The sequence below is a fragment of the Babylonia areolata genome, chromosome 23 (assembly GCF_041734735.1).
Source record: "Babylonia areolata isolate BAREFJ2019XMU chromosome 23, ASM4173473v1, whole genome shotgun sequence".
NCBI lineage: Eukaryota > Metazoa > Mollusca > Gastropoda > Neogastropoda > Buccinidae > Babylonia > Babylonia areolata.
In genome coordinates, this window is record NC_134898.1 from 27,577,938 (window position 1) to 27,605,785 (window position 27,848).

The 27,848-nt window shown below is 41.9% G+C and overlaps 2 protein-coding genes across 2 annotated transcripts in view; one reads left to right on the plus strand and one right to left on the minus strand.

Annotated features, from left to right (window-relative positions):
* Positions 1-1,748: 1,748 nt before the first annotated feature.
* Positions 1,749-14,883, minus strand: LOC143297811 (NAD(P)H oxidoreductase RTN4IP1, mitochondrial-like). Its single transcript, XM_076610320.1, has 10 exons — positions 14,530-14,883; positions 13,207-13,585; positions 11,181-11,329; positions 10,690-10,758; positions 10,062-10,186; positions 9,168-9,216; positions 7,910-8,046; positions 5,359-5,542; positions 4,136-4,228; positions 1,749-2,563 (listed from the first exon to the last, which is right to left on the minus strand). Exons 2-10 carry the CDS (start codon positions 13,511-13,513, stop codon positions 2,447-2,449), a joined length of 1,230 nt encoding a protein of 409 aa, XP_076466435.1. The 5' UTR covers positions 13,514-13,585; positions 14,530-14,883; the 3' UTR covers positions 1,749-2,446.
* Positions 14,884-15,672: 789 nt separating this feature from the next.
* The window catches only part of LOC143297601 (DNA-directed RNA polymerase III subunit RPC2-like), a 39,561-nt gene continuing 27,385 nt past the window's right edge, over positions 15,673-27,848 (plus strand). The window contains exons 1-8 of the mRNA XM_076610018.1: positions 15,673-15,794; positions 18,820-18,909; positions 20,249-20,313; positions 20,958-21,030; positions 21,785-21,885; positions 23,288-23,497; positions 24,437-24,518; positions 24,906-25,055. Coding sequence (XP_076466133.1) covers positions 15,726-15,794; positions 18,820-18,909; positions 20,249-20,313; positions 20,958-21,030; positions 21,785-21,885; positions 23,288-23,497; positions 24,437-24,518; positions 24,906-25,055 — 840 coding nt within the window. The 5' untranslated portion in view covers positions 15,673-15,725. The remainder of the gene's footprint in view (positions 15,795-18,819; positions 18,910-20,248; positions 20,314-20,957; positions 21,031-21,784; positions 21,886-23,287; positions 23,498-24,436; positions 24,519-24,905; positions 25,056-27,848) is intronic.

A 27,848-nucleotide genomic window follows, 5' to 3' on the forward strand; every position in this document is an offset into this window, starting at 1 on the left:
GCAACAGTGGTGCTTGCTTTTGAAAACTAGGAGGAAAAGCAACAGTGGTGCTCAGTACACACACACACACCAAAAAAACCCACAACCCCCAGCCCCCCTCCCAACAAACCAACTAGGAAAAAAAGCAACAGTGGTGCTCTTTGCAGACAAAACTATCTATATAGGAAAGCAACAGTGTGGCTCACTGTGTAGAAACCTAGAAGGGAAAACAATGGTGGTGCTCTCTACATAGAAATCTAGAAGGGAAAACAATAGTGGTGCTCTCCACATAGAAATGGTGGTGCTCTCTACATAGAAAACTAGGAGGGAAAACAATGGTGGTGCTCTCTACATTGAAAACTAGAAGGGAAAACAATGGCGGTGCTCTCTACATAGAAAACTAGAAGGGAAAACAATGGCGGTGCTCTCTACATTGAAATGGTAGTGCTCTCTACATAGAAATCTAGAAGGGAAAACAATGGTGGTGCTCTCTATATAGAAAACTGGGAGGGAAAACAATGGCAGTGCTTTCTACATAGAAAACTGGAAAGGAAAACAATGGTGGTGCTCTCTACATAGAAAACTAGAAGGGAAAACAATAGTGGTGCTCTCAACATAGAAATGGTGGTGCTCTCTACATAGGAATGGTGGTGCTCTCTACATAAAAAAACTAGGAGAGAAAACAATTGTGGTGCTCTCTACATAGAAAACTAGGAGGGAAAACAATGGTGGTGCTCTCAACATAGAAATGGTGGTGCTCTCTACATAGAAAACTAGGAGAGAAAACAAAGGTGGTGCTCTCTACATAGAAATGGTGGTGCTCTCTACATAGAAAACTAGGAGAGAAAACATTGGTGGTGCTCTCTACATAGAAAACTAGGAGAGAGAAAATGGTGGTGCTCTCTACATAGAAAACTAGGAGGGAAAACAATAGTGGTGCTCTTGAACCAGCTTTCACAAAGCTTAGAGGTTGTCCTCACATCCACAGTTTTACAGTTGTCGCTGTTCTTGTCATTTGTGTTTCATGTCTGTGCACATGGCTTTGTGTCTGTGTGTTAGTGTGTATGGTGTGTTTGTACTTGTATACAAAATCTGTTGCTCATGTTCTCTTGGATCTATGAGTAGGCTTTTCTGTGAATGACTGTGAACACATCGCCACCTAAGCAGTTATACTCTTTTTATACTATTCTGGGGAATGTCTCCCTGTTTGAAACTCAAGTGTATTATCCAATCTGGGTTCCATCCACTATTACATTTATAGGATATTTTGTTTATAACGTGTACAATTTCTGTGTTGTTTCATAATTCAATGTGTACAAAAGATTTTAAATTTTTTTTTTTATAGATATGTATTCATTTACATGCAGATAAAATTGGCATGCATGTTCTAATACAACAACACATTTTGAAAGTTTTTTTTAATTTTTTTTTTTAACAAATATCATTACTGAAAAGTGAGCAGAGCTATAACTGATCCTTCTTCTGTATAACTAGTGTGTTGCATTTTGCATCTACATGTGTGAAATGATACTGATGAAATGTATTTGTATGCACAGAAGATTTCAAATGATCATGATGGTAATGTTTTTGTAGGAGAAAAGAGAAACTATAAAGCCAGGAAAAAGAAGTGTTTGTACAATCATGCAAGCATGGGCGCCAGTGTTACAATGAGTTTGCTTGCATGTGTGTGCTTCAGTCCATACATGTGTGTTGATGAAAGAAGGTGTAGTTTTCATTTGTACAATGAGTAACACAATTTTATCATTAACATGATCTTTACTCCATACAACCAGGAACACAATTTTAATTCTGCACAATCAGAAACATGACTAACTCTGTACAATCAGAAACATGATTTTTAACTCAATACGGTTACTGTCAGGAACATGGTTTGAACTCAGTACACTCAGGAACATAATTTGAAGTTGGTACAATGAGGGGCGTCATTTGAACTCCGGACAATCAGGCATTTGGACAATGACTGCATGACTTTAAAGGTTCTTGACTCCATACAATGAGGGGCGAGATTTGAAAGACTCTTGACTCAGTACAATGAGGGACAAGATTTGAAAGGTTTTCCAGATAAAGAGGATAGACAGTGATACTAGAAGAGAGAGCATGCGAGTCTCAGCTGAGAACTCCCATACATAGACAACAGCTTTTAACGAATCACACTCTGCATTTAAACAAGAAAACTTCAGGATTGGGAAGGTTTAGTTCCTGTTACTTCAGATCAACACACTCAGTATTGCATGCGTGACCAGTAAACGAACATCAGGCCTCAATATATCTTCAGGAGATGTATGCAAACTCCACACTGCACGAAAGCAGGTCTGGTCATGTTGTACTTACGCAGGACGTTATGGCCCCTCAGCTTAGAGTACACTGCTAATGGCAACAGCAAACTCGACTAAGCAGAGTGAGTGGATGGGTTGGTGGTGATGCTGCCCTAAGGATCTGAGTGTCTTCAGCTGCTGTCAGCCACCTGGATCACTGTCTTGCCCCGTGCATGACCCCTCTCCACGTGCTGGTAAGCAGCCGGCAGATCACTGAAGGGAAACACTTTCTCCACGACTGCCTGAATCTGGAACACAGCACGCAGACACCACAACATCAGTGACAACTGGAAAAATACACATTCACCTCATCAGTGATAATACGGAAAAAAAACAAGGAGACAGCACAGCAGTCACAACTGGAAAAACATGCATTTACATCATCAGTGATAACAGGGAAAAACAACATACAGACACCACAACAGTCACAACCAAAAACATGCATTCACCTTATCAGTGATAACAGGGAAAAACAACATGCAGACACCACAACAGTCACAACCAAAAACATGCATTCACCTTATCAGTGATAACAGGGAAAAACAACATGCAGACACCACAGCAGTGACAACTGGAAAAACATACATTCACCTTGACAGTGATAACAGGGAAAAAAGAACATGCAGACACCTGCACAGCACTGACGACTGGAAAAACATGCAATCACCTCATCAGTGATAATAGGGAAAAAAACCTGCAGACACCACAGTAGTCGCAACTGAAAAAACATGCAATCACCTCATCAGTGATAATAGGGAAAAACAACATACAGACACTACAGCAGTGACAACTGGAAAAAACAACCACCAAACGCACAAGTGACATCTGGAAAAACATGTATTCACTTCATCAGTGATAATAAGTAATATGCACCACATTAATGACAATTGATAAAGAACACAAATTCACCACATCAGTGACAATTAGTAAAGACAACATGCATACACCACATGTCAGAATTAATTAGCTGAAATGGGAAATTCATGTATGTCAAAGAATTCCAAGTGATTAACTCATTAATCCCTGCGCTTGAGCACTGCTCTGGTGTCAAAATGTGTCTCACCAAAATGGTTTTCATGTTCTGACATTTGCACAAATCACCAGGAAAAGGAACTAACTTTTACAGTATTTCTGGATGTAGTCTGGAGGAAGTACAGTATATTTTCTGCATTTATTTCGTGTCAGTATTGCATGGGAACCAGCCTAGGCTGTGAACTGCCCTTGGGTTGAATGGGTTAATTAAACATTTGAAATGAAATGACATGGCTGCTTATCACTTCTTGAAAAAGATGAACAAGAAACCCCTTTCTGTCAGTGTAAACTAATTCTCAGCTATGGGAAAGAGAGGACAGAGGTGAAAGCTTCACCATGACTATTGTGAGTTACTTCCCATGAATGTGAAAATGACTGTTACCTCAACTCCAGGAACTCGATTACAACATGGCCAACATATCAGACCATCAACTGAGACTCAAATTCATTACATGGTGGCAGTGGTGGGATATGAGCCCACGCCACCAGTGTCTGTTATTAGTCATTGTTACTCACATTAAATGCTTTTATTTAGCTTACATTATCTTTTGTCGTTAGATTATAAACATTCTGTTGACATGAGAGATGTTATGAGTTACTTTCTCTTGAATATGAAACCAAGGCTACCCTGAACTGTGATAACTTAGTAACAACAAAAAGCCAATGTATCGGATCATCAACTGAGATTCAAACGTACTACAAGGACCACACGGGGGTAGAGCTTCACCAGGACCACACAGGTGAAGAGCATCAGTATGACCATCTATTGATCTCCTCTTGTTACCCACCTGTCCAGCATCCACCATTTGGCTCACTCTCTCCAGGGCTCGGCTGTTTGGCATGAAAAATGACCACCGGTAACTCTGTCCTCCAGTAAGGCCCTGGACAAAGGAGAGTCACACACACACACACATAATATATTCACATACACACACATAATGTATACACATACACACACACAAATACATAAACAAACATATACACATTATCACAATGTAAAGAGTAAGTCATATAATATGGTTTAATATGGTAAGCGGACATTCTGGCAAAAGACGGTGCACAGAAGGAGCAGGCCAACAAACTGGTGTCATACGATGAAATCAAGACAATCATCAAGGCACAGCAAGGAATAAAGTGGCGCCTCCAGCACCCCAAATATAACCCAGAAGACAGATACCATTTGCTGGAACGACGGGAACAGGTCAAGATCTTCCGCCTGAGGACTGGACACAACCGCCTGCTCCACCACATGCACACAAAATTTGGCATTGGACAGAGTGGACAGTGCCCTTGTGGTGAGGGACCAATGACAACCGACCACATCCTTCAAAACTGTAGGATGCATGCAGCATCCAGGAGGAAGTACTGGCCAACACCGACAGCAGTGGAAGCCAAACTGTACGGCACCCTGGAGGAGCTGTGACGGACGGCAGCCTTCATCGAGGACACCGGGTTGCTTATCTAATGGGAAGCGAAAAGGAAGAAGAAGAAGAATATGGTTTCAGACCAGAAAACAACACAAAATAACTCTCAATCAGACTCAGCACAACCTACACTAGTGCATTTTGTTTTGTTTTGTTTGTAATCCATAATGCAAATTCTTTTTTATAAACATTTTTGTCCTTTTCACAAAATAACCAATAAATAATAATGCTGTCAATAAAAACAACCTTAATGGGCCATTTTTTAAGAGAAGAAAGATAAGGAAAAGGGTAGATGTCTCTCTCATAACTTGTTCACAAAATAAAGAAAAGGGCAGATTGTCTCTCTAATAACTTGTTCGCACTGACAATGATGATAATCACATACTTTTCAATGCTTACAGCTATTGTATCCTGACTCGGTGGTTCAAACACACAAGGCAGACTGATTCACATGTCTACAATGATAACATGAGGTCCCACGCTTCCCACCCTGAACAGGCTGACACGCATACAACATGTGCTGCTCACCCTGACAAGGTTGATACCCAGATATAACAGACCTGAACAGAATATCATGGACCACCCACCCTGAACAGGTTGGTACCCAGGGAGAAGGTGGACTGGGCCAGGCCAGGCACAAAACCTCTGTTGTCAACTTCCTTCAGCAGGGGGGTCACTATGGTAACCAATTTGGCGTTGCTCCATTTCTTCAGCAGCTCAAAGGAGTCGTCTGCTGTGGAACCTCCCACTACGTCCAGCACAAAGTCAAACCTGTACACACACACATGGACAGTAAGAAACATACATGTGTAGGCTGGTAGGAGCAATACACACTCACATGGATAGAAGAAATACACTCACTTGGATAGTGAGAAATACACACACTTACATGGGCAGTGAGAAATACACTCACATGAACAGCGAGAAATACACATACACATGAGCAATGATAAATACACAACACTGACATGGACATGAGAAACACACACATTCACATGGACAGGAGAAACACACACACACAAACACACACACACACACACACAGATATGGACAGTGAGTAATACACACACTCGGACAGTGAGAAGTATCAGTATCAGTATCAGTAGCTCAAGGAGGCGTCACTGTGTTCGGTCAAATCCATATACGCTACACTACATCTGCCAAGCAATGCCTGACCAGCAGCGTAACCCAACGCGCTTAGTCAGGCCTTGAGAAATAAAAATAATAATGATAATAAATTTTTAAAAAATACACACACATGGACAGTGAGAAACACAAACACAGACAGTGAGAAATACACACACAAACAAGAACACCCTCCACACATCACACCACCAGTGAAATCACTGCACACCAACAACAATGTCACTTAAGTACCCCAGACTCCTCCTCAAACAACACCACCACAGACACTCCACCACCCACACCACAACAGACACTCCACCATCCACACCACCACCCACACCACAACAGACACTCCACCATCCACACCACCACCCACACCACAACAGACACTCCACCATCCACACCACCACCCACACCACAACAGACACTCCTCCACCCACACCACAACAGACGCTCCTCCACCTACACCACAACAGACACTCCACCACCCACACCACCACCCACACCACAACAGACACTCCACCACCCACACCACCACCCACACCACGACACTCCACCACCCTCACCACCACCCACACCACAACAGACACTCCACCACCCACACCACGACACTCCACCACCCACACCACCACCCACACCACAACAGACACTCCACCACCCTCACCACCACCCACACCACAACAGACACTCCACCACACACACCACAACAGACACTCCACCACCCACACCACAACAGACACCAACACCACAACAGACACTCCTCCACCCACACCACAACAGACACTCCACCACCCACACCACCACAGACACTCCACCACCCACACCACAACAGACACTCCACCACCCACACCACAACAGACACTCCTCCACCCACACAACAGACACTCCACCACCCACACCACCACCCACACCACAATAGACACTCCACCAGCCTCACCACCACCCACACCACAACAGACACTCCTCCAACCACACCACAACAGACACTCCACCACCCACACCACCACACACACAACAGACACTCCACCACCCACACCACCACACACACTCCACCACCCTCACCACCACCCACACCACAACAGACATTCCACCACCCTCACCACCACCCACACCGCAAGACACTCCTCCACCCACACCACAACAGACACTCCACCACCCACACCACCACCCACACAACAGACACTCCACCACCCACACCACCACACACACTCCACCACCCTCACCACCACCCACACCACAACAGACACTCCACCACCCACACCACCACCCACACCACAACAGACACTCCACCACCCACACCACCAGACACTCCACCACCCACACCACCACACTCCACGACCCACACCACCACAGACACTCCTCCACCCTCACCACCACCCACACCACAACAGACACTCCTCCACCCACACTACAACAGACACTCCAACACCCACACAACCACCCACACAACAGACACTCCACCACCCACACCACCAGACACTCCACCACCCTCACCACCACCCACACCACCACAGACACTCCACCACCCACACTACAACAGACACTCCACCACCCACACCACCACAGACACTCCACCACCCTCACCACCACCCACACCACAACAGACACTCCACCACCCACACCACCACCCACACCACAACAGACACTCCACCATCCACACCACCACCCACACCACAACACTCCACTACCCTCACCACCACCCTCACCACAACAGACACTCCACCACCCACACCACCACCCACAACACAACAGACACTCCACCACCCACACCACCACCCACACCACAACAGACACTCCTTCACCCACACCACCACCCACACCCCAACAGACACTCCACCACCCACACCACCACCCACACCACAACAGACACTCCACCACCCTCACCACCACCCACACCACAACACACACTCCTCCACCCACACCACCACCCACACCACAACAGACACTCCACCACCCTCACCAAACCACCACAGACACTCCTCCACCCACACCACCACAGACACTATGCCTCACGGAGGGTGTCTGGCCAGCTCTTTCTGCACGCTGCAGGTCCTGTAGTCCACCACAGTGTCCGCCCCCAGCCCCTGGACAAACTCCACAGCGTCTGTGCTGCATGTCGCTGTCACTTCCGCTCCCCACGCCTTCAGCAGCTGTACCAACACACAGCCATCGCTTTCTTTCTTTTTTGTTTTTTTCGTCCCTTGCATTGAAGGTTATATTTCTCAAATGAGAAGCATCATCATCATCATTACCAGGATTTTGCACAGTTCATACACACTGTAGAAGGAATATAGCTAGCGTTAACACATTAAACTATCGCTGGGTACTACGGCCAGCTATTAATCCTCACTGCCACCTCTGTATCTACACAGTCAGTCATCATTTGTACACAGGTAAAACACGATGCACAAACACACAAACTACAAACACATACAATACATGAACACACAAACAATGCAGAAATACACACATGCACAAATGCAGACATAAATACACAAACCTACATATACAATCCTTAAACACACACATACAACAGTCAATAAACAAATGCACACATTACAGAATCCCACAGACAATGCACTAACATAAACAGATAGTGTGAAAACAGAGCTTGCACATCTTTTCCACTGATACATAACTTTTGTCTTTTCATGGTAAACTTCTTTAGTATGTCTTAACGTATTGTTCAAAATACAATAAAACATTCTTGTCTCATATTTCGTATTCAGAACAACAATATAAGTCCAGTCATGTTTTCCGGTGAGTAAGGAGAGATGCAGACAACAAGGAACTTCTCTGATGCCCATGCCCTCCCCATTTAAACAAATAGAAGAACAACAAATATAAACTACAACTCTTTGTGTTTTGTTTTTAACAACCAAAACAGCAAGACAGCAGTGGTTACTCATGGGAAGAATATAAGGACTTCATCATCCTATATAGTTTCAATCTTCCAATATTTGTGATACATGCAAAAAAAGATAGATCCAGGGCTGGGTCATATGACTGATCTTAGCAGTATTAAGTTTGCTGATAGCTAAGGTTCTTTGGAAGAAGCATAGATGTAGGAAACATTTTGACACTGAGCAAAGTTTGTGCTGCTAAAATCACTAATGCAGCGCAGCCTGTGTCTAGAATAGCTGAGAATGCACACACACAGACGCACACAAACACATACGAATAGAATGACAGACAAAACTAACAGAAGAGTCATTTTGTTCACACATATGAATAAAAATAAAATCTAAATAAAAAAGCAAAAAATCTTTACCTGGACTGAAAATGTCCCCACTCCACCTGAACCACCTTGAATCAGAACTCTGAAAAGATGAATAAAAAGAAAAAAGAAAAAAAAGAAGATAATAACTATCATTTGCATTATAACATTTGCTATAATTATCATCATGGTCAAGCTAAGTGAAATCGAAACTGAAACTGAAATCAAAACTTTTTGTATCGAGGGAAAAGGACTAAACATTTATTGGCCCATTTTCAACCTACCATCGTATAGAAAATCTTTAGATTAATTTAGGAAATAAGACCTAAGTGTATGCATTCAGGCACATGCACTCGCACGCAGACACACACACACAAACACAGAAATGACTCATGTCTAGATCTGTCTCCATAGAACTCATTGTTCTCCCATGTCTTCCTTCATTCTCCACTCTATGAGCTGGACCGTCATGACGCTAGCAAAAGGTCACCATCACATGGTATTATGTGGTTCTACCATTTCGCTGTACAATGATGCTCACCACAGACAATCAACAAAGCTGTGCATACACAGGTCAGCCACAGGCCACCACCACACATTATTACTACTATTATTCTTATAAATATCATACACACACACACACATACACACACACATGCACACACACACACACACACACACAAACATAGACACATAAACACAAAGACACACACACACAGGCACACACACACACACACACACACACGTACATTACAGTGGATTTTTCTGAAGAATTTTTCCAGAGACAACCTTTCTGTTGCCATGGGTTCTTTAAAGTATGCTAAGAGCATACTGCATCCATAATCTCAGTTGCCATGGGTTCTTTAAAGTATGCTAACAGCATGCTGCATCCATAATCTCAGTTTATCGTCTCATCCGCATGACTCAATGACTATCATGCGGTCCTACCTTTTCCCTGCAGCGTTTCTCTCCTTTAGCTCTCCAACTGTGCACAATGCTGTCCACGCTGTTGCGGCCACATAGGGAATGGAGGCTGACTCCACATAGGATAAAGATTTTGGCTTCTTCGAAATCTGTAATATCACACAGAGTACTTCCTTGAATTCTCTTTGTTCATGCTGCTACCTTGGTGTTTCGCAGTCCCTTATCTCGTCTTCTTCATAGAAGTTTTGCTGTCTCTTATCGTGCATTTTCCACCACATGTTTTCTTCCCAAATAACAGCACCTCCATTTATCTCTATCAACGCAAAAATCCTGCTACTTACAAACAAAAAGTACAACCCCACTCACCCCTGTTCTGAACCCCCACTCAACCATACCCCCAAATCCTCCATAGAATCCACCACCCATGTACTCACATGTAACCATACAGACACACACATTCTCACATGTGTATGCATGTGCCGGCATGCACACAACCACACACACGAACACACATACCCATCCACGCACACACACACACACATACACACAACCACACACACACACACAACCATACACACACACAACCGCACACACTCACACAACCACTCAAATAACACGCACAAATGATGTCATTCAATAGCAATCAGCATACCTCAGATTCGGAGGCCACTACACAATGTGCATGGCTGCCTTGACGAAATGGACTGAGAGCACCCCACACCTGCATCAGTCAGTTATCATTCATGTATTAAACACTGAAACACAATACAATCAATCATGTTGAGAGAGACAGAGAGAGAGTTTATGTGTTTGTGTATGTGTGTGTGTGTGTATGCGTGCGTGCGTGTGTGTGTGTGTGTGCCTCTGAGAGAGAAAGAAAGAAAGAGAGAGAGAGAGAGAGAGAGAGAGATAGTGCAAACATGTGTATATATGTATGTATGGGTGTTTTGTTTGGATGGTTTTGTTTTGATCTGTTTTGTTTGTGTCATAAGACCTGAGGTGAAATAAACCAGGACCAAATTCAGTTATGTAAAATAAAGTATACCACCAGAATATCCACAGCTGCCAATGCTTCAGAATCAATGTTGATCCCATGCACTCAGTTTCTGCAAATACCACGAAGCGAAAAATGGGATACTATACCTCATCTCCTGGTTTAAAGCGTCGAACAGCTTGCCCTGTCTCTACCACTGTTCCAGAGAAATCGCGTCCTAGAATCAAGGGAAATTCACTGCCACTCAACCCTCCCTGACGCTTTCTCAGAGCATTCAGGATCTTTGATCCATAGCCACCTGAAATACACACAATGCCACCTGACATGCAAGCACACACTCCAAAATTCCACATACAGCTACCTGAAATATGCAAACTTTCACCTGAAATACACTCATAGCCACCTGAAAAAGACATCTGCCACCTGAAAAACATTGCCATCTGATGTACACATTGGCATCTGAAATGTATATACGCTGCCACCTGAAAATTGAAATATAAATAATGAATGCATAACAATTTACATATATGGGGAAAGTGGACACACACACACACACACACACACACACACACACACACAGAATGTGTAACAAGATATTGATATTTATGGGAAAAGAACAAATAAACAGATGTTTGTGGGAAAAGAACAAATAAATACTAAAATAGACTGCATGACAATAATATACTGTCATTTATGGGAAATACACATGTCTACACAGTACAGACAGACTATAAGACAGTATACTGACATTTGTGAGAAATATACTTGAATATATACAAACAGATTGCATTTACAACAATCTGACATAAATGGCAAATATACTATACATATTGACAGATTACATCATAATTTTCTTTTTCAGTCCTATTATTTGCGCTTTTTCAGTGGCATTCCTCCCACATTGCTCATTCTGAATCTCCCAAACACAACCACACTTAGGTTTGTCTGTCATGGTCCCAGCATCAGCAGTTCACAGGGAACCATCGATGTTAGGTCGCCAGGAGGCCACACACTAGAGGAGACCCCGTACTGCTGCTGAGTCACTTTGGTGGTGTTCAGAAGTGCCTGTTCTGATTTAATGTACTTAGGACACCACCTACTAAGCCCCCTACTTACCACAATAATAGCTTAGTCGCGGAGCTAGACTGAGCAAGCATCCCCCCCCCCCCAAACCCTAATGTGAAGACCTCCACCACGTCCCCCAACAGAAGTCCCCAAAAGACTCTGAAGACCTTGACAAGCACTGAATTGGAGAAGGGGTTGAAAATGAAATTTTTGTTCTCTTACCTGAATGTTTTCTTTTTACATGATAGTTCATATGTATGTTGTGATCAAGGAAGGGTGTGCTAGTTGCTCATTCATTTTTCGGTTGTATTTGTTGATGAGCATTTGTCTTTTTAAATGTTATAATTATCTAACTAAATATTCTCCTTTTTCTTATGATTGAAATGTACACATATGTGCGCGCACGCGTGCACGTACACACGCTCAACACGCAACACACACACAGTTGTTACACTCTAAATCATAATGTAATAGTATCTTACCCACATGTTTTTCTTTTTAAATAATAATTGATGTGGGCATGGTGATAAGTGAAGGGTGTCAGTTGTTTGTTTGTTTTTTTTTCTCCTTGATTTTTGCTGACGGGCATTTTATTTTAAGTGAGCCTAAAGAGAATTTTCTGTTTTTGGTTGAAGCAGATAATAAAGTATTTTGAATTTGAATTTTTGAATTCTTTTAATCATTGATGATGAAGGAGGAGGAGGGTACTGAGAGCAATGTTGCTATGGAGGTCCTTTTAACTCTACATGACAAGATGCTGTGCTTTATGCTTCCTTTCATAATGATATCCCTGTGTAAGCCAGGCCAGAGAGATACAGACACCTGAAGTGCTAGTCAGGAAATTTAAGCAACACACCCAAAGACACATCCATGAAGTAGATGATACTCCTGCGGGCCAAAAAAATTGAACCCGCGTCCTCCCAACCGTCAGTGCGTGACGCTAACCACTTCACCACAGTGGCAGGTAATTGCATTATAATTTAATAATATAATGGTAACACACACACTCACACAAAAACACACATGCACACACACACACACATAACTTTCACACATCAATGTCAGTACTTTTGACAACTATACAAATCCCAAGACCCTAATAAAGCTAACCTCTCATACGAACGTCAATGGGGTTGACACTGGCAGCATGCACTTTAATCAGCAGTTCGTTGGGAGCTTTGATGGTGGCTGCACGTGCTTTGTCTGTTGGAGTCAGCTCCCTGTTGTCTCCGTACTGGTGTATCTGCCAGGCCTGCATCTTCGCTCGGGATTTTCCTGAGGAGGTAGGTCTTTGTGAACCGACGCTGATAACAACTGATGCCTTGTCTATATTTTTTTTCAACAGCTTGAAGACCAGATGGGATTTACAGTACGTTGGACACATAGAAGTTGCACGAGAGAAGAGTGTTGTTGACATGGTGAGAACAGGTGATTCAGGAAATATCACATGTAAATATTCATCCAACCTTGGTGGTGCCTCCTTGGTGTTCTGAAAAGCAACAACAAAAAACAACAACAACAACAAAAAAAGGTTTAGCATGGAAATAGATTCTTGACTGTGCTATTTAGACATAAAAGGTAATTACATTCATCAACAAGCAGGTTCAATTAAAAAAAAAAAAACAACAACCCTGTACAGTATAGGCTAATCACTTGTGATCATGTTGTTCTGGGTGAACACTAAAAATTCATAAAGTTCTAATCAATGGATCTATACACAGCAAGCTATCCACCTTCAAACATAATTACCAACCAACTTGTTTCAATTCACAAACCAACTGATGAACCACAGCACAAAGTGTCAGAGCAAAGTGGATGGTTTGCAGCCTCTACTTCAGAGAGACAGACAGACAAAAGAGAGAAAGAGACTGACACAACACCTTTTCTTTTTCACAAACATCAATTCCCTGGAGCTTTGCTCATGACTAATGTACAATATTTTCATGTTCCTGATAACCTATCAAACTCTTATATGAATAACGGGACCCTTAACCAGTGCATCTATCTTCTGTCTAAATACTAACACAAAGGGATATAAGCCTTTGCAGTGTGTGCGTGCGTTCGTGCGTGTGTGTGTGTGTGTCTGTGTGTGCGTGCGTGCGTGTGTGAAACAGATAGAGAGACAGAGTGTGTGTGTATGTGTGTGTGTGTGTGTGTGTGAGACAGAGACAGACTGAATGTGTGTGTTGGGGGGGGGGGGGGGCGGTGAAGGGGTGCGGAGGGGACAGGGGTGTCAATTGGTAGCTGGGTGCGTGCGCATGGATATGCACAGTCAACCAGTTGTATGATGAGAACACCATTCATAGCTCTGCGTGCTGCTGGTTTTAAATTATACCGCTGTCTATCTGTCTGCTGTAAAAAAATAAATAAAAAAATAAAAAAAATAAAATAAAATAAAAAGTCTTTCAGCCATGCCACAACACGAGCACTTACCAGCAAAAATAGATCAAAACGGACTTAAGCATTGACGTTTACCAGTTAGCATGTTTGTGCCAATCAAGAACCAGAACTTTCACTTCCACTTAGCTTGAGCAAAGACAGCAGATGGAGAAAAGGCTCACTGATTCATGTACCACTCAGAAGTCAAAAGATTCTCCAGACGACAAAATCTTAAGCAAGTTCAGAGTTACCGTTCTTCCGTAATTACTTTTTATTTTATTTTTTCAAAGCACATTGTGCATACCAAAGATCCATGTGCATACACAGTGTTATCTACAATGATTTTATTTAGGTTTTTCTGATTTTTTTTTTTTCAAACTGAGGAAAGGTAGTTCAGTGAAATTTTGTTCTTGTCTGTTGTTGACTCCCATTTCTTTAAACAGATAAACCGGATCTGTCCCAAATATAATATTGCTGAAAAGCTTGTGGATGGGTGATAAAAGCCGTACAAAAACGTCTGAAAAAAAGAGAAATAATGAACACACAGATAAAAGAAACGGTTGTAAAGGGATTATAAAGGAAGTATGTAGGAGCTTTGGGGAAGAAACAGATGAAAAAACAACAACAATTACATAAAAAATGAAAATGAAAATAAAATAAAAACAAAAATAACAACAACCACAACAACCAATAACAAGAAAGTTGCTGTCACAAAACTACACCCAATATATGTTCATAATCCAGAAGAAAGGTAATTTGCCTGTTTATGTTGCCATCATCATGATGGTGATGAAAATGATAATGATGACGGTGACTGCCATTGTTCTTATTCTTATTATCATTGAACATGTCTCCTTGATTCTATTTTTCATTTATCTTGATCTATTGTTCATGGAGTGTCATGCGCTAAATGAATCCACGATCTTATATAATATACAGTGGCGCGCAAGCACCACAACAATTTTCTTCTTCTTCTTCTTCTTCTTCTTCTTCTCATTGCTTTTGTTGTTGTTGCTGTTGCTTTTATTACGATTACTATGATTATCATTATCATTTTCATAATTATGAGTAGTAATTGTAGTAGGAGCAGTAGTAAATTGTGGTGCATTTATGCTCGTGTTTTGGATTATTTTGGTGGGAAGACAATTAGGTGGAAAAAAAATAAGCAAGGCAGATCACTCTTGTTGACTGATGCAAGCAACACACCTGGTTAGGACACCGACTGAACAGAAAGAAAACGACTTCGCAAAATGGAGACTATTGAAGATATAATGCAAGCAGATAAAAAGAAACTCACATCTCCAGTCAAAACCATAGAGGTTCGTACTCTTGTTGAAGACTTCTAAGTTCTTGGCTTTTTTAACAAAGGGAACTTTTGTTTTGTTTTGTCTTGCAGTCTTGTTTTCTAGCATTTTCTGGTATATTTCGACCACACACACACACACACACACACACACACACACATCAACAACCATAGAATCACCACTGTCACTGTCGCTTTCTCCGTTTTCGAGTTGAAAATCAGGATCGCCATCACCCACACGCACCTCCTCGGTATCGTCAATTTCCTCGTCATTTTCACTGTCATCCGTAACGACAACATCTTCAAGTAAATTGTCTTCATTTTCTCTGTCTTCATCTTCACCTTCTGAACAGTTACCTTCATCGCCAGAGCCATTCTGAACAACTTGAAGGCCTTCTTCAAGTGACACGACCGTCCACCTTGTCCGTTGCGACGCCATCCTTGGTAGCAAAATGACTGGTCTCAACCCCCGAAAACGGAGTATGGCTGCCTACATGGCGGGGTAAAAACGGTCATACACGTAAAAGCCCACTCATGTGCATACGAGTGAACGCAGAACAAGAAGAAGACTGGTCTCAAGTCCTTTGTTTCAATTTGGGGATTCGACCAGATAACGCTGACTAGCTCATCATAAACTGGTCTAAAAATAGACGGATGATTGGTATGTGGAATTCCATGTGTGTTTTTCCCTCGGACCATTGATGGGCAGTTTGTTTCGAAACAAAGCTCGGCATGCAAGTGCGCACGCTGCATGTTTAACTGTAAATGGTGCTACCATGCAGATATACATGAGTCATGCCCAGTGGAGCATCAGCCTCCGTGCATATATGCGTGGTACGTTGTTATAAAGTTAAACATAAAGACAAGCAAGTAGAGATCATAAGTGAATTTAAATTTCACAGACTGATCATTTCCCATGATTTGAAATAGGAGAAAAATACGGACAAAATTGAAAATAAAGCACAATAGAGCCTGTACTTTCTTCAGCGCATCAAAAAGTTCAGAACTGAAAAATAAATCAAGGTTGATTTCTACAGAGCTGTCATTGAAAGCGTGTTTACCTTCGCTATTACTGTTTGTGGTACAGAAACATTTCCAAGGCAGAAATCACAGCCTTGAACAGAATTGTAAAAACTGCCATCAAGATTAACTGGGCTGATCTACCTTCTCTAGACGACATATATTATAAGCTGCTACTCAAAAAAGCAAAATCAATCAGCCAGGATGAATTACATCCAGCTTTTGGGATTTTTGAAATGATCCCCTCAGAGCGTCGGTACAGAAGTATAAGGATGAAAACCAATCACTTCACCAGTAGCCTTTTCCCCTAAGCAGTCAATGCCCTGTCTCTCGAACAAATCCAGTGTGATCAAAGGTGATTTTGCAATCAGCAACCATTTACTTGAAGATCTAGTTATCAGCCTCATCCATATGTTATGTGCAGCTTATGCTCAAACATGTGTGCGTGTGTGTGTGCTTGTGTCAATGTGTGTGTGTGTGCACGTGCATGAGTGTGTGTGTGCGGGTGTGTGAGTGTGCATATATATGTGTGTGAGTTCTTATATTGATATGCACATGAATGCATCCATAATTCTACTGTATCTGTTTGTGCATGATTTTCGATTTGTGTTGTACCTTTTTATGTAATATCCCCTCCCAATATTCCTTCAGACCCCAGTACACTTGGTAATAAAGACATATTCTATTCTGTTATATTCTGCTCTGTTCTAATGTTCTAATAATGTTCTAATAAAACTCAAATGTCCACTGTGTAAGCCTACCACATGGACTGAAAATTCTTGTCGTGTTTTGTTGTCTGGTCATGGCAGAGTTGAGTTGAGTGACCTGAGATATGCACACAAAATACTACAGTGATGCAGTAGCTTTAATCTGATACCATCGTGTATTTGCAACAGCTGGAAACAAATGCTAAATCAAAAAATTTATATATTAGTTATTACAAAAAATAATCACATGGAGTGGACTATGGCGACATCTAATCAGACTAATGTGATGAAGGGTTGTTGATATACCTGACAATGCTTGTGAATACTGCAAACAGATGTAATCAAGCCACTTTTTTTTTTTTATCATGGTTTTACTTTGTTTAAGAAATGATGACAGTTTATGGTTATAAAAACCTCCATACAAAGCTTTTATTTCAGTCAGTTGATTCTGATCTGTTTTGTTTTTATTCTCTCTCTCGCTCTCTCTGTCTCTGTCTTTGTCTCTCTCTCTCTCTCTGTGGAGGAGAGAGGTGGCAGAATGGTCAAGATGCTCATCTGCTGCCAATAGAGACTGAGAGAGTCAGTGAGGGTCTGGGTTCAAAACTGAGTGTCTGGTCATTTGGATGAGATGATAAATCAAGGTCCTGTAAATATATATATATATATGCACTCAACTAGGCTTGACAAGGTGTGTTGGGTTATGCTGCCTTGCAGATATGGTGTAGCGTGTATGGATTTGTCTGAACGCAGTGCCCCTCACTGAGAAGCTGATACTGAAACTGAAACTTTCACCACTGGGGCACCCTACATTTGTTTTGCAGAACTCGTTTATCTTTTTTTGTGATGGCAGAGTTGAGTTGAGTGACTTGTTTATAAAGAACACAAAACTTCAAGGTCAGATGATACCCACTTTTTTCCCCATGGCTAAATCAACTAAAGAATGAGTGAAGAATTGACAGAAATAAGTCTAGTTACTATACTGAAAGTTATGCCTGTCAGTTTCTTCCTTTTTAAATTATCTTTTTTTCTTTCTTTTTTTAAATTGATAAATCGCATAGAACAAGTGTTGAAACAGCATTTGTGATCAAGCAGATAATAAATGAAAAAATGAAGCAGTAACCAACATATAACTTCAGTTTTAACAATGTCATAACATTTTGTGTTCTGTGTCTTGCCACGTGTGGATCTGTCTGCCATACAATGCAGAGAATACATAAAACTGAAAACAAAACGAATGCATGGAGAGAAAGAGAGAGAGAGAGAGGTTGAAATGTGATTTGATCAGTTGCAACTTGGATGTGATGACTGATGCAGGAGAAATGGAAGCTGGTGCCAGCGTTCCTCAAGGTGAAAGGTTTGGTGAAGCAGCACATAGCCTCCTTCAACCACTTCATCAACAGAGAGGTCAGTGCCTCTGCTTGCTTCTTGCCTGTTTGATTTGTTTCAGGATTTTTTTTTTTTTTTTCAGTTCATAGTGTTCTCTCTCTGTGTCTAGAGCTATCTCTCTCTGTCTGTCTCTTTCTCACTGTGTTCATTCTTTAGTTAAGTGTCTTTTCACTATTAGTAACAAGTGTGACTCTGTGTGTATCACTGTATGGGTGTGTGTTCATTGATTTTTCCAATAGATGACAACATTGATATGTTCATGTCTTTGTCAGATTTGATGGGCAACTGTGATGGTAGTGAGTGCTCATATTTTTCCCATTTGTAGCATCAGGACATAGAATACATGTGCGCAAACACACACACACACACACACACACACACACACACACACACACACACATTCACGCATGCAAACACACACATAAGTATACAGAAACATGATTGAAAATAATTGTTGAGCACATTTTTTTCTTTCAAAACTGGGAATGAGCAGTATGAAATTAAATATTGCAGACTGACACATGTGACCTGGACATGAACTGAGGGAGCTTTTGGTTTTTCTATTAAATTCCTCATACATGTGCATTCAAGTATGACATACCACACACACTCACCCATGCACACATGCACGCACACATGCACACACCAGCAGGAGCTGAAGAAGCACATTGTGACTCGGAACATACTAGGCAGATCAGAATAGGTGACTTTTAAAACTTAACCTGGGAATCCTTAAAGTTGTAATGGACATGCTTCATAGATAAGTTATCATAGTGGTAATGATTATATTTCTGAAAAATAAGCCTGTTTACCATCTCATAGATCAGTCCTTGAATTCTAATGAATAGATGAATCCTCACAGGACTGTTATAATGGACATGTGTGACAGTGTCACATTCATGCAGTTCACGCTAAATTAGCAAGGGGAAAACGGGCACAAAAATTGAAATAGGTCCTTTGTGTATGATTAGATGGATGGATACTTGCAGGAGGAGAAGGCTGAAGCCTTAAAGTTACTCTTACAGTGTTCCATGATGAAGACCCTGTCATACTTGATTTAAAAGACCAGTCTATCTGCTTACTTTTTGTGATTTTTTCCTCTCTGTGTCCCTGTCTTTGTCTCTCTCTATCTCTCTCTTTCCCTTCCTCCCTCTCCCCCCCTTCTCCCCCTACTCTCTCTACTCTCTCTGTGGTCTGTTTGTCTTCCTCTTGCCTGTATCAGCATCTCTCCATCTGTCCGCCTATCAATCTTTTTATATGTCTTGTTTGTCTATAGTCTATCAATTTGTCTGTCTCCTATTATCATTGGAATGTGTAATGGTGAAAACATGAAGTTGGTACTGAATGATGTGTGCAGCTGAAGAGCATTGTGAAGGCCAATGAGAAAGTCACCTGTGATGCTGACCCCAAATTCTACCTCAAGTGAGATAAATTTGTCCCTGTCTGTGATGTGATTGTAATTATTGTAGTAGACTGCTGGAGAGTTCTGCGGTTATCTTGGATCTTGCGCATGCGCGTCTTACTTTACTAAAAAGAATCGTGAGCAATGCCAAAAGCGATCACCAGACAAAAACAGCAAATGTGCTGTCCTCCATTTCTTTAGTTGATAGCCTCCATTGCTATAACAAAACTCTGTACAATGAAGTGCCATTATTTGCACACACTCACAAAAAAAGCAAAAAGTCGAGAAAAAAAAGAAACCTTCTGTGTTGTATGTTCTTCCTCCCTCGATCGCCTTTGTTGCTTGCAGCTTTAGAGAGCCAATCAACTTTGAGAGCACAGGTTATGTGACATACCTCTATAACAGTTTGTCATGTAAGCATGGAACTCTCCAGTGGTTTGTTGGCATTGTCAGTAGTCACATTTAGGGAAATAACTTGTAAATTTTGTTATTATACCATGTAGTAGTAGCTTGATTAGTTATCTGGAAGACTTCACTCATTATAATGTCTGCCTCATATTTAATCTGAGTGTTATGTCAGAACAGTCACACACAGACGCACGAGCACACACACACACAAACGCGCACCTTTTAACCAAGGTATGCTATGTGTCTCATGTTTCAGATACACCAACATCTATGTGGGAATGCCATCATGGCATGATGTGAATGTGGACAAACCCATCTCTCCACATGAGGTCAGTTTTGACTTGCTACTGGGTAGGTTGTTGGTTGGTTTGATTGGTTGGTTGGTTGGCAGCTGGCTTTTTGTTGGCAGTCATTCTCTTCAAGTTCCATTGATAATGGCAGCTGTGAAAAGGTGATAAGTCTTGTGCTGTGTGAACAGGAAGATGGTGACTTTGCTTATTCTGTGCTGTCTTGTCCAGATTATTATGGAATCTGTTATGTACAGAGTAAGTTTGGAGCTTGTTGTCAATCATTAACACATTTTACACACACACACACACACACACACACACACACACACACACACACAATCATTAACACATTTTACACACACACACACACTCTCTCTCTCTCTCTCTATTTTTCTCTCTCTCTTTCACTCACACACACACTGTAAATGTTATCTGTTATTTGCAGGGTTTAAGTTTGAGTTGATAATCAGTCATCAACACTTACAAAGTTGAAACGACCAGGTTACAGAGTCTTAGTTTACTGTCCATTTATACTACAGACAATTACACACACACACACACACTCTCTCTCTCTCTCTCTCTCTCTCTCTCTCTCTCTCTCTCTCTCTCTCACAGACACACACACACACACACACACTCACACACACATTACTGAGTCATGGTTTATTGTCCAAATAGACACACACACACACACACACACACACACACACACACACACACACACACACACACACACACACACACACACACACACACACCATGTACATCAAGTGCATTGTAACTTTGTTGGCAGTGCCGGCTCAGGGACATGACCTACTCTGCACCCATAATGGTGGACGTGGAGTACACCCGAGGGCACCAGCTAGTTCTGCGTAAAAACGTTGTCATTGGAAGGTCGGTATACATAGTAATATGAAAAACTGTTACCTTATCTGTTGTTTGTAAAAACATCACCATTGGAAAGTTTTCAAAAGGTTGCCAGTTTGTTGTGTGTAACAAGAGCTATGTGTATGTATGTATGTGTGTGTATGTGTGTGCATGTGTGTGTGTGGGTGATGCATACGTACTGCAATTTCTGACTTAAAAGATTATATGTACAGCGTTTTGTGCGCATCCCCTGAATTGAAAGTAAAAAGTTATTTTGAATACATATAGACAGCATACATCCTCATTTGCTGAAAATGCTCAAAAGTGAAAGTCCGCCATATAGAGTACAGGTTTTTGCAGAATAGCTTTGTTGACACCAGAAGTTGTTTTCTGAATGGTGGAGTCATCTTCAAAGCTGAATCCGAGTTGTTTTCATCTACTAATTGACTCATATCTGTTGCTCTGTTTGCTCTGTTATCTGCTTTTTCATTAGCTGGTACTATTTCTGACATTCTCAAGCTGTCAGTTGAACTTGCACTGTTGTCAAACCATAGTGCAATGAACTTGTTAAATCAAAATCCAGTCTGCTTGGCTCAGCTACCAGTTCCAGCTGTCTTCTTGCTTTGCATTTGCAAAACGATTTTCTATTTTCTTGCAGGCACTCAATTCATTCTGATTGCTTTATTTTCCCACTAAAAAACAGTCTGAACTTTTCCACCCAGTCTCTAAACGTGGAGCTGCAACATGTTCACTGTAAATTTGGTATTGTGTGCAATTTGGTTTCAATGCAGAATGATTGTGAACATAAAACAACATTGATTCAGACAGTAATAAGACTAAAGCATGTGGTGAACATAAAACAACATTGATTCAGACAGTAGCAAGAAAAAAGCATGCAAATCTTGCATTTCAGTGAGATTCTGCGTGTTTATTGTGATCAAGTATGTTGTCAAATATTGAGTTTGTTGAGAGAGGTATCAGTGTATCACCAAGTAGTGGTCAGAATTAAGTTTTCAGACAGGGATAGGACATCTACAATCAATAAGACACAGGGGTCAAATTTGAGATTTAAAAAAAAAGTGCTTTATCAGCCAGAAATTATGTTGTACTGTACACATGATAGGAGTGTATGTGGTGTGCATGTGTATGATTGAGCCCATTGTGTGTATGTGGTGTATATATACATACATACATACATACATGTGCCCAGTGTTTATATTCATGTGTGTTTGTGAAATCCATAAAAATAAATACATGTACCTAGTTTGTATCCTAAATTCTATGGTATATGGGTTTGTGTATGATTTTTGATTTTGTGTTCGTACCTTTTTATGTAGTATCCCCCCCGATACTCCTTGTGATCCCCCCAGTACACTTGGTAATTAAGACATATTCTATTCTATTCTATTGTGTGTGTGTTGTGTGTCAGCATGCCCATCATGCTGCGGAGCTCCAACTGCGTGCTGACAGGCAAGAGCCCTGCAGAGATGGCCAAGCTGAGGGAGTGTCCCCTGGACCCCGGCGGTTACTTCATCATCCGCGGCACAGAGAAGGTCATCCTCATCCAGGAGCAGCTCTCCAAGAACCGGATGATCGTGGAGAAGGGGCCCAAGGGGGACTTCCAGTGCTCAGTGACCAGGTGACACACACAGGGCCAGTTGTTAGGGAGGGAGGGGGGGGGGGGGGTGTTGGGCGGAGGAGGGACGCAAAGGATGGTGGACAGAACACAAACAACAAATTGTTGGGGGACTTCCACTGCTCAGTTACCAGGTGACACACACAGGGCCAGTTGTTGGGAGGGAGAGGGGTGTAGGGGGTGGGGGGTGGGTGGGCGGGTAGAGGAGGGACACAAAAAATGGTGGACAGAACTCAAAGAACAAATTGTTTCGGGGGGTATACTGGCAGAACACAAACACATTGTCAGGGTGTGTGTGATGTGATACAAAGAATTAATTGTAAGGGTGTGTGTGAATGCGACACAAAGAGCAAATTGTTGGGGAGTGTGTGGATAAGAGATAAAGAACACATTGTTAGACAAGAAACAAACAACAAATTGTTTCGGTATGTGTGAACAAGTCACAAAGAACAAATTGTTAGGGTGTGTGTGGATATGTCACAAAGAACAAATTGTGTGTGTGTGTGTGTGAACAAGTCACAAAGAACAAAATGTGTGTGTGTGTGAACATGTCACAAAGAACAAATTGTGTATGTGTGTTGATGTGTCACAAAGAACAAATTGTTTGGGTGTGTGTGGATGTGTCACAAAGAACAAATTGTTAGGATGTGTGTGCTCAGAACACAAAGAACAAATTATTCAGGTTAGTGTGGGAAGAACACATAGAACAAATTGTTATGGTTTGTGTGGACGTGACACAAAGAATGAATTACGAGGATGTGTGTGAACATGACACAAAGAACAGTTTGTAAGGGTGTGTGTGGATGCAACACAAAGAACAAATTGTCATGGTGTTTTGGATGAAATACAGATTGCAGTGGTGATGTATGTGACACTCACTGAGCACAGTAGTGATGTATGTGACTCACTGAGGTGATGTATCCAGCTCTGCTATGTCTGCAGTTCTACCCATGAGAAGAAAACCAAGACGTATGTGATCTGCAAGAAGGACAGATTCTATCTGAAGCACAACTGCTTTTCGGAGGTAACAACAACAGTGTGGCCACATTTGTATCAGACTTAAAAGTGGGAGCGAGGGAAGAGCAAAATCTGACAACATTGTTGAGGCATCAAACTGTAATGGGTGTGATGATGATAATGATAGTGGTAATTATAGTGATTATGATGATAGTGATGGTTGTGATGATGGTGGTCATGGTACTGGTGGTGATAATGGTTACGATAGTAGTAATGACGGTGGTGGTGGTGGGGATTGTTGTAGTGATGATAGTGATGGTTGTGATGGTGATGGTGGTGGTGGTGATGATGGTGATTGTGGTGGTGGTGGTAGTGATGATGGTGATGATGATGTTGATGGTCATGATGATGTTGATGGTCATGATGATGTTGATGGTAGTGATGATTGCAACAGGACATCCCTGTGATGATCATGATGAAAGCGATGGGCATAGAGACAGACCAGGAGGTGATGATGATGGTGGGAACGGATGAAGACTCCGTGCTGGCCATGGCTCCCTGCTTTGAGGAGTGTCAGAAACACAACATCTTCTCACAGAAAGAGGTGAAACACTGCTCTGCATGCAACTTATTGTGTGTGTGTGTGTGTGTGTTTGTGTGTGTGTGTGTGTGTGTTGTGTGCATATGTGTGAGTGTATGTTTGAGTGTGTGTGTGTGTGTGTGTGAGACAGATTGAATGAGAACAAAAAAATTAAAAGAGAAAGTTGATTTGTGGTGAGTGTGTTAATCCACATTGCAGTTTTGCATTGCCTGGCTGGCTGTTATTAATGGTAAGAGTGTTTATCCACATTGTGTGGCCTTGCTGACAGTGTGTGGTTACTATGTTTTTCAACATTAAAAGACGAGGCTGACAGTTCAGTTCAGTTACTCAAGGAGGCATCACTGTGTTCGGACAAATCCATATGTCCAACTCCACATCTGCGAAGCAGATGCCTGACCAGCAGCGTAACCCAACACTTTTAGGCCTTGAGGGGGAAGAAAAAGGCTGACAGTGTATGGTGACTATGTCGATCCACATTACATGGCTTAGCTGACAGTTAAACTTTTGGTAATGGTGTTTATTCACATTATATGGCATCACTGACAATGTATAGTGACTGTTAACATTGCGTTGCTGGACTGACTGTACATTGTGATTGTGTTTAACCTCATTACATGGCCAGGTTGGCAGTTAACTTATGGTGACTCAGACTGTATTTATCCAGATTACATGGCGAGGCTGACAGTTAATATGGTGACTCTTTATCCACATAAGTTAACTTATGGTGACTGTTTATCCACATTAGTCAACTTTTGGTGATTGTTTATCCACATTAGTTAATGTATGGTGACTGTTTATCCACATTAGTTAACTTTTGTAACCTATGGTGACTGTTTATCCACATTAATAAATGTATGGTGACTATTTATCCACATTAGTTAACTTTTGTAACTTACAGTGACTGTTTATCTATGCAAATTAACTTATGGTGGCTGTTTACCCACATTACATGGCCAGGCTGGCATTTGATATGGTAACTGTTTATCCTCGTTGCATGGCATGGCTGACAAATTAATATATGGTGATATATTAATATATATATTAATATCTGTGTTTATCCACATTACAAGGCCAGACTGACAGGTGTATGGTGACTGTGTTTATCAACATAGCATGCCTGGGCTAACAGTTAATATATCACAGTATGGTGACTGTTTATCCACATTGCATGGCTGGACTGACAATTGATGTTTGGTGACTGTTTATCCACAATACATGGCTGGTCAGACAGTGTATTCATGACTTTTGATCCATATTGCAAGGCGAAGTTGACAATGTATGGTGACTGTTTATCCACATTGCACGGCTGGACTGACAGTTAATGTACGGTGACTGTTGATCCACATGACACGGCTCAGCTGACAATGCATGGTGACTGTGTTTATCCATGTCACATGGCAGGGCTGACAGTCAATGTAACTTTGTAAGGTGACTGTGCTTATCCACATTACATGGTTGGGCTGACAGTGAATGCATGGTGACTATCCACATCACATTTTGGGGACTGATAAGTAATTGTATGGAGTGACCTGTGTTTATCCACATTACATGGATGTGCTGACAGTATCTGATTACTGTGTATAGATCAACATTACAAGACCAGGCTATAAATTAATGTATGGTGACTGTTTATCCACAGTATGTAGCTGGGCTCACTGTTAATGTCAGGTGACTCTGTTTATCCACATTACTTGGCCAAGCTAACAATTACAGGGCTTGTGTATGACTGTATTTATCCACATTGCATGACCAAGCTGACAGTTGTGGGGGTTGCGTGTGACTGTGTGTATCTATATTGTGTGGCCAGGCTAACACTTGCATGGGTTCTGTGTGACTGTGTTTATCCATATTGCATGGCCAGGCTGACAGTGGTGTGGGTTGGGTGTGACTGTGTTTATCCACATTGTGGGGCCAGGCTGACTGTTGCATGAGGTGTGTGACTGTTTATCCACATTGTGGAGCCAGGCTGACAGTTGCATGGGTTGTGTGTGAGTGTGTTTATCCACATTGTGGGGCCAGGCTGACAAGTTGCATGAATTGTGTGTGACTGTGTTTATCCATGTTGTGGGGCCATGCTGACAGTTGCATAGGTTGTATGTGATTGTGTTTATCCATATTGCATGGCCAGGCTGACAGTGGTGGGGATTGTGTGTAACTGTTTATCCAAATTGTAGAGCCAGGTTGACAGTTGCATAGGCTGTGTGTGAGCGTGTCTATCCACGTTGTAGGGCCAGGCTGACAAGTTGCATGTATTGTGTGTGACTGTTTATCCATATTGCATGGCCTGGCAGACAGTGGTGGGGGTTGTGTGTAATGTGTTTATCCACATTGTAGGGCCAGGCTGACTGTTGCATGGGTTGTGTGTGAGTGTGTTTATCCACGTTGTGGGGCCAGGCTGACAAGTTGCATGGGTTGTGTGTGACTGTGTTTATCCACATTGTGGAGCCAGGCTGACAGTTGTGTGGGTAGTGTGTGTGTGTGTGTATCCACATTGTGGGGCCAGGCTGACAGTGGTGTGGGTAGTGTGTGATTGTGTTTATACACATTGCGGGGCCAGGCTGACACAGTTGTGGGGGTCATGTGTGACTTTGTTTATCCACATTGCTGGGCCAGGCTGACAGTTGCATGTTTTGTGTGTGACTGTGTTTATTTATTGATTGATATGGATACTTGTATAGCTCCTAATCTCGGTTGGAGACCAAGCTCTAAGCGCTTTACAAACACGGGGTCATTTACACAACAGGCTGCCTACCTGGGTAGATCCGACTGACAGCTGCCATTGGGCGCTCATCATTC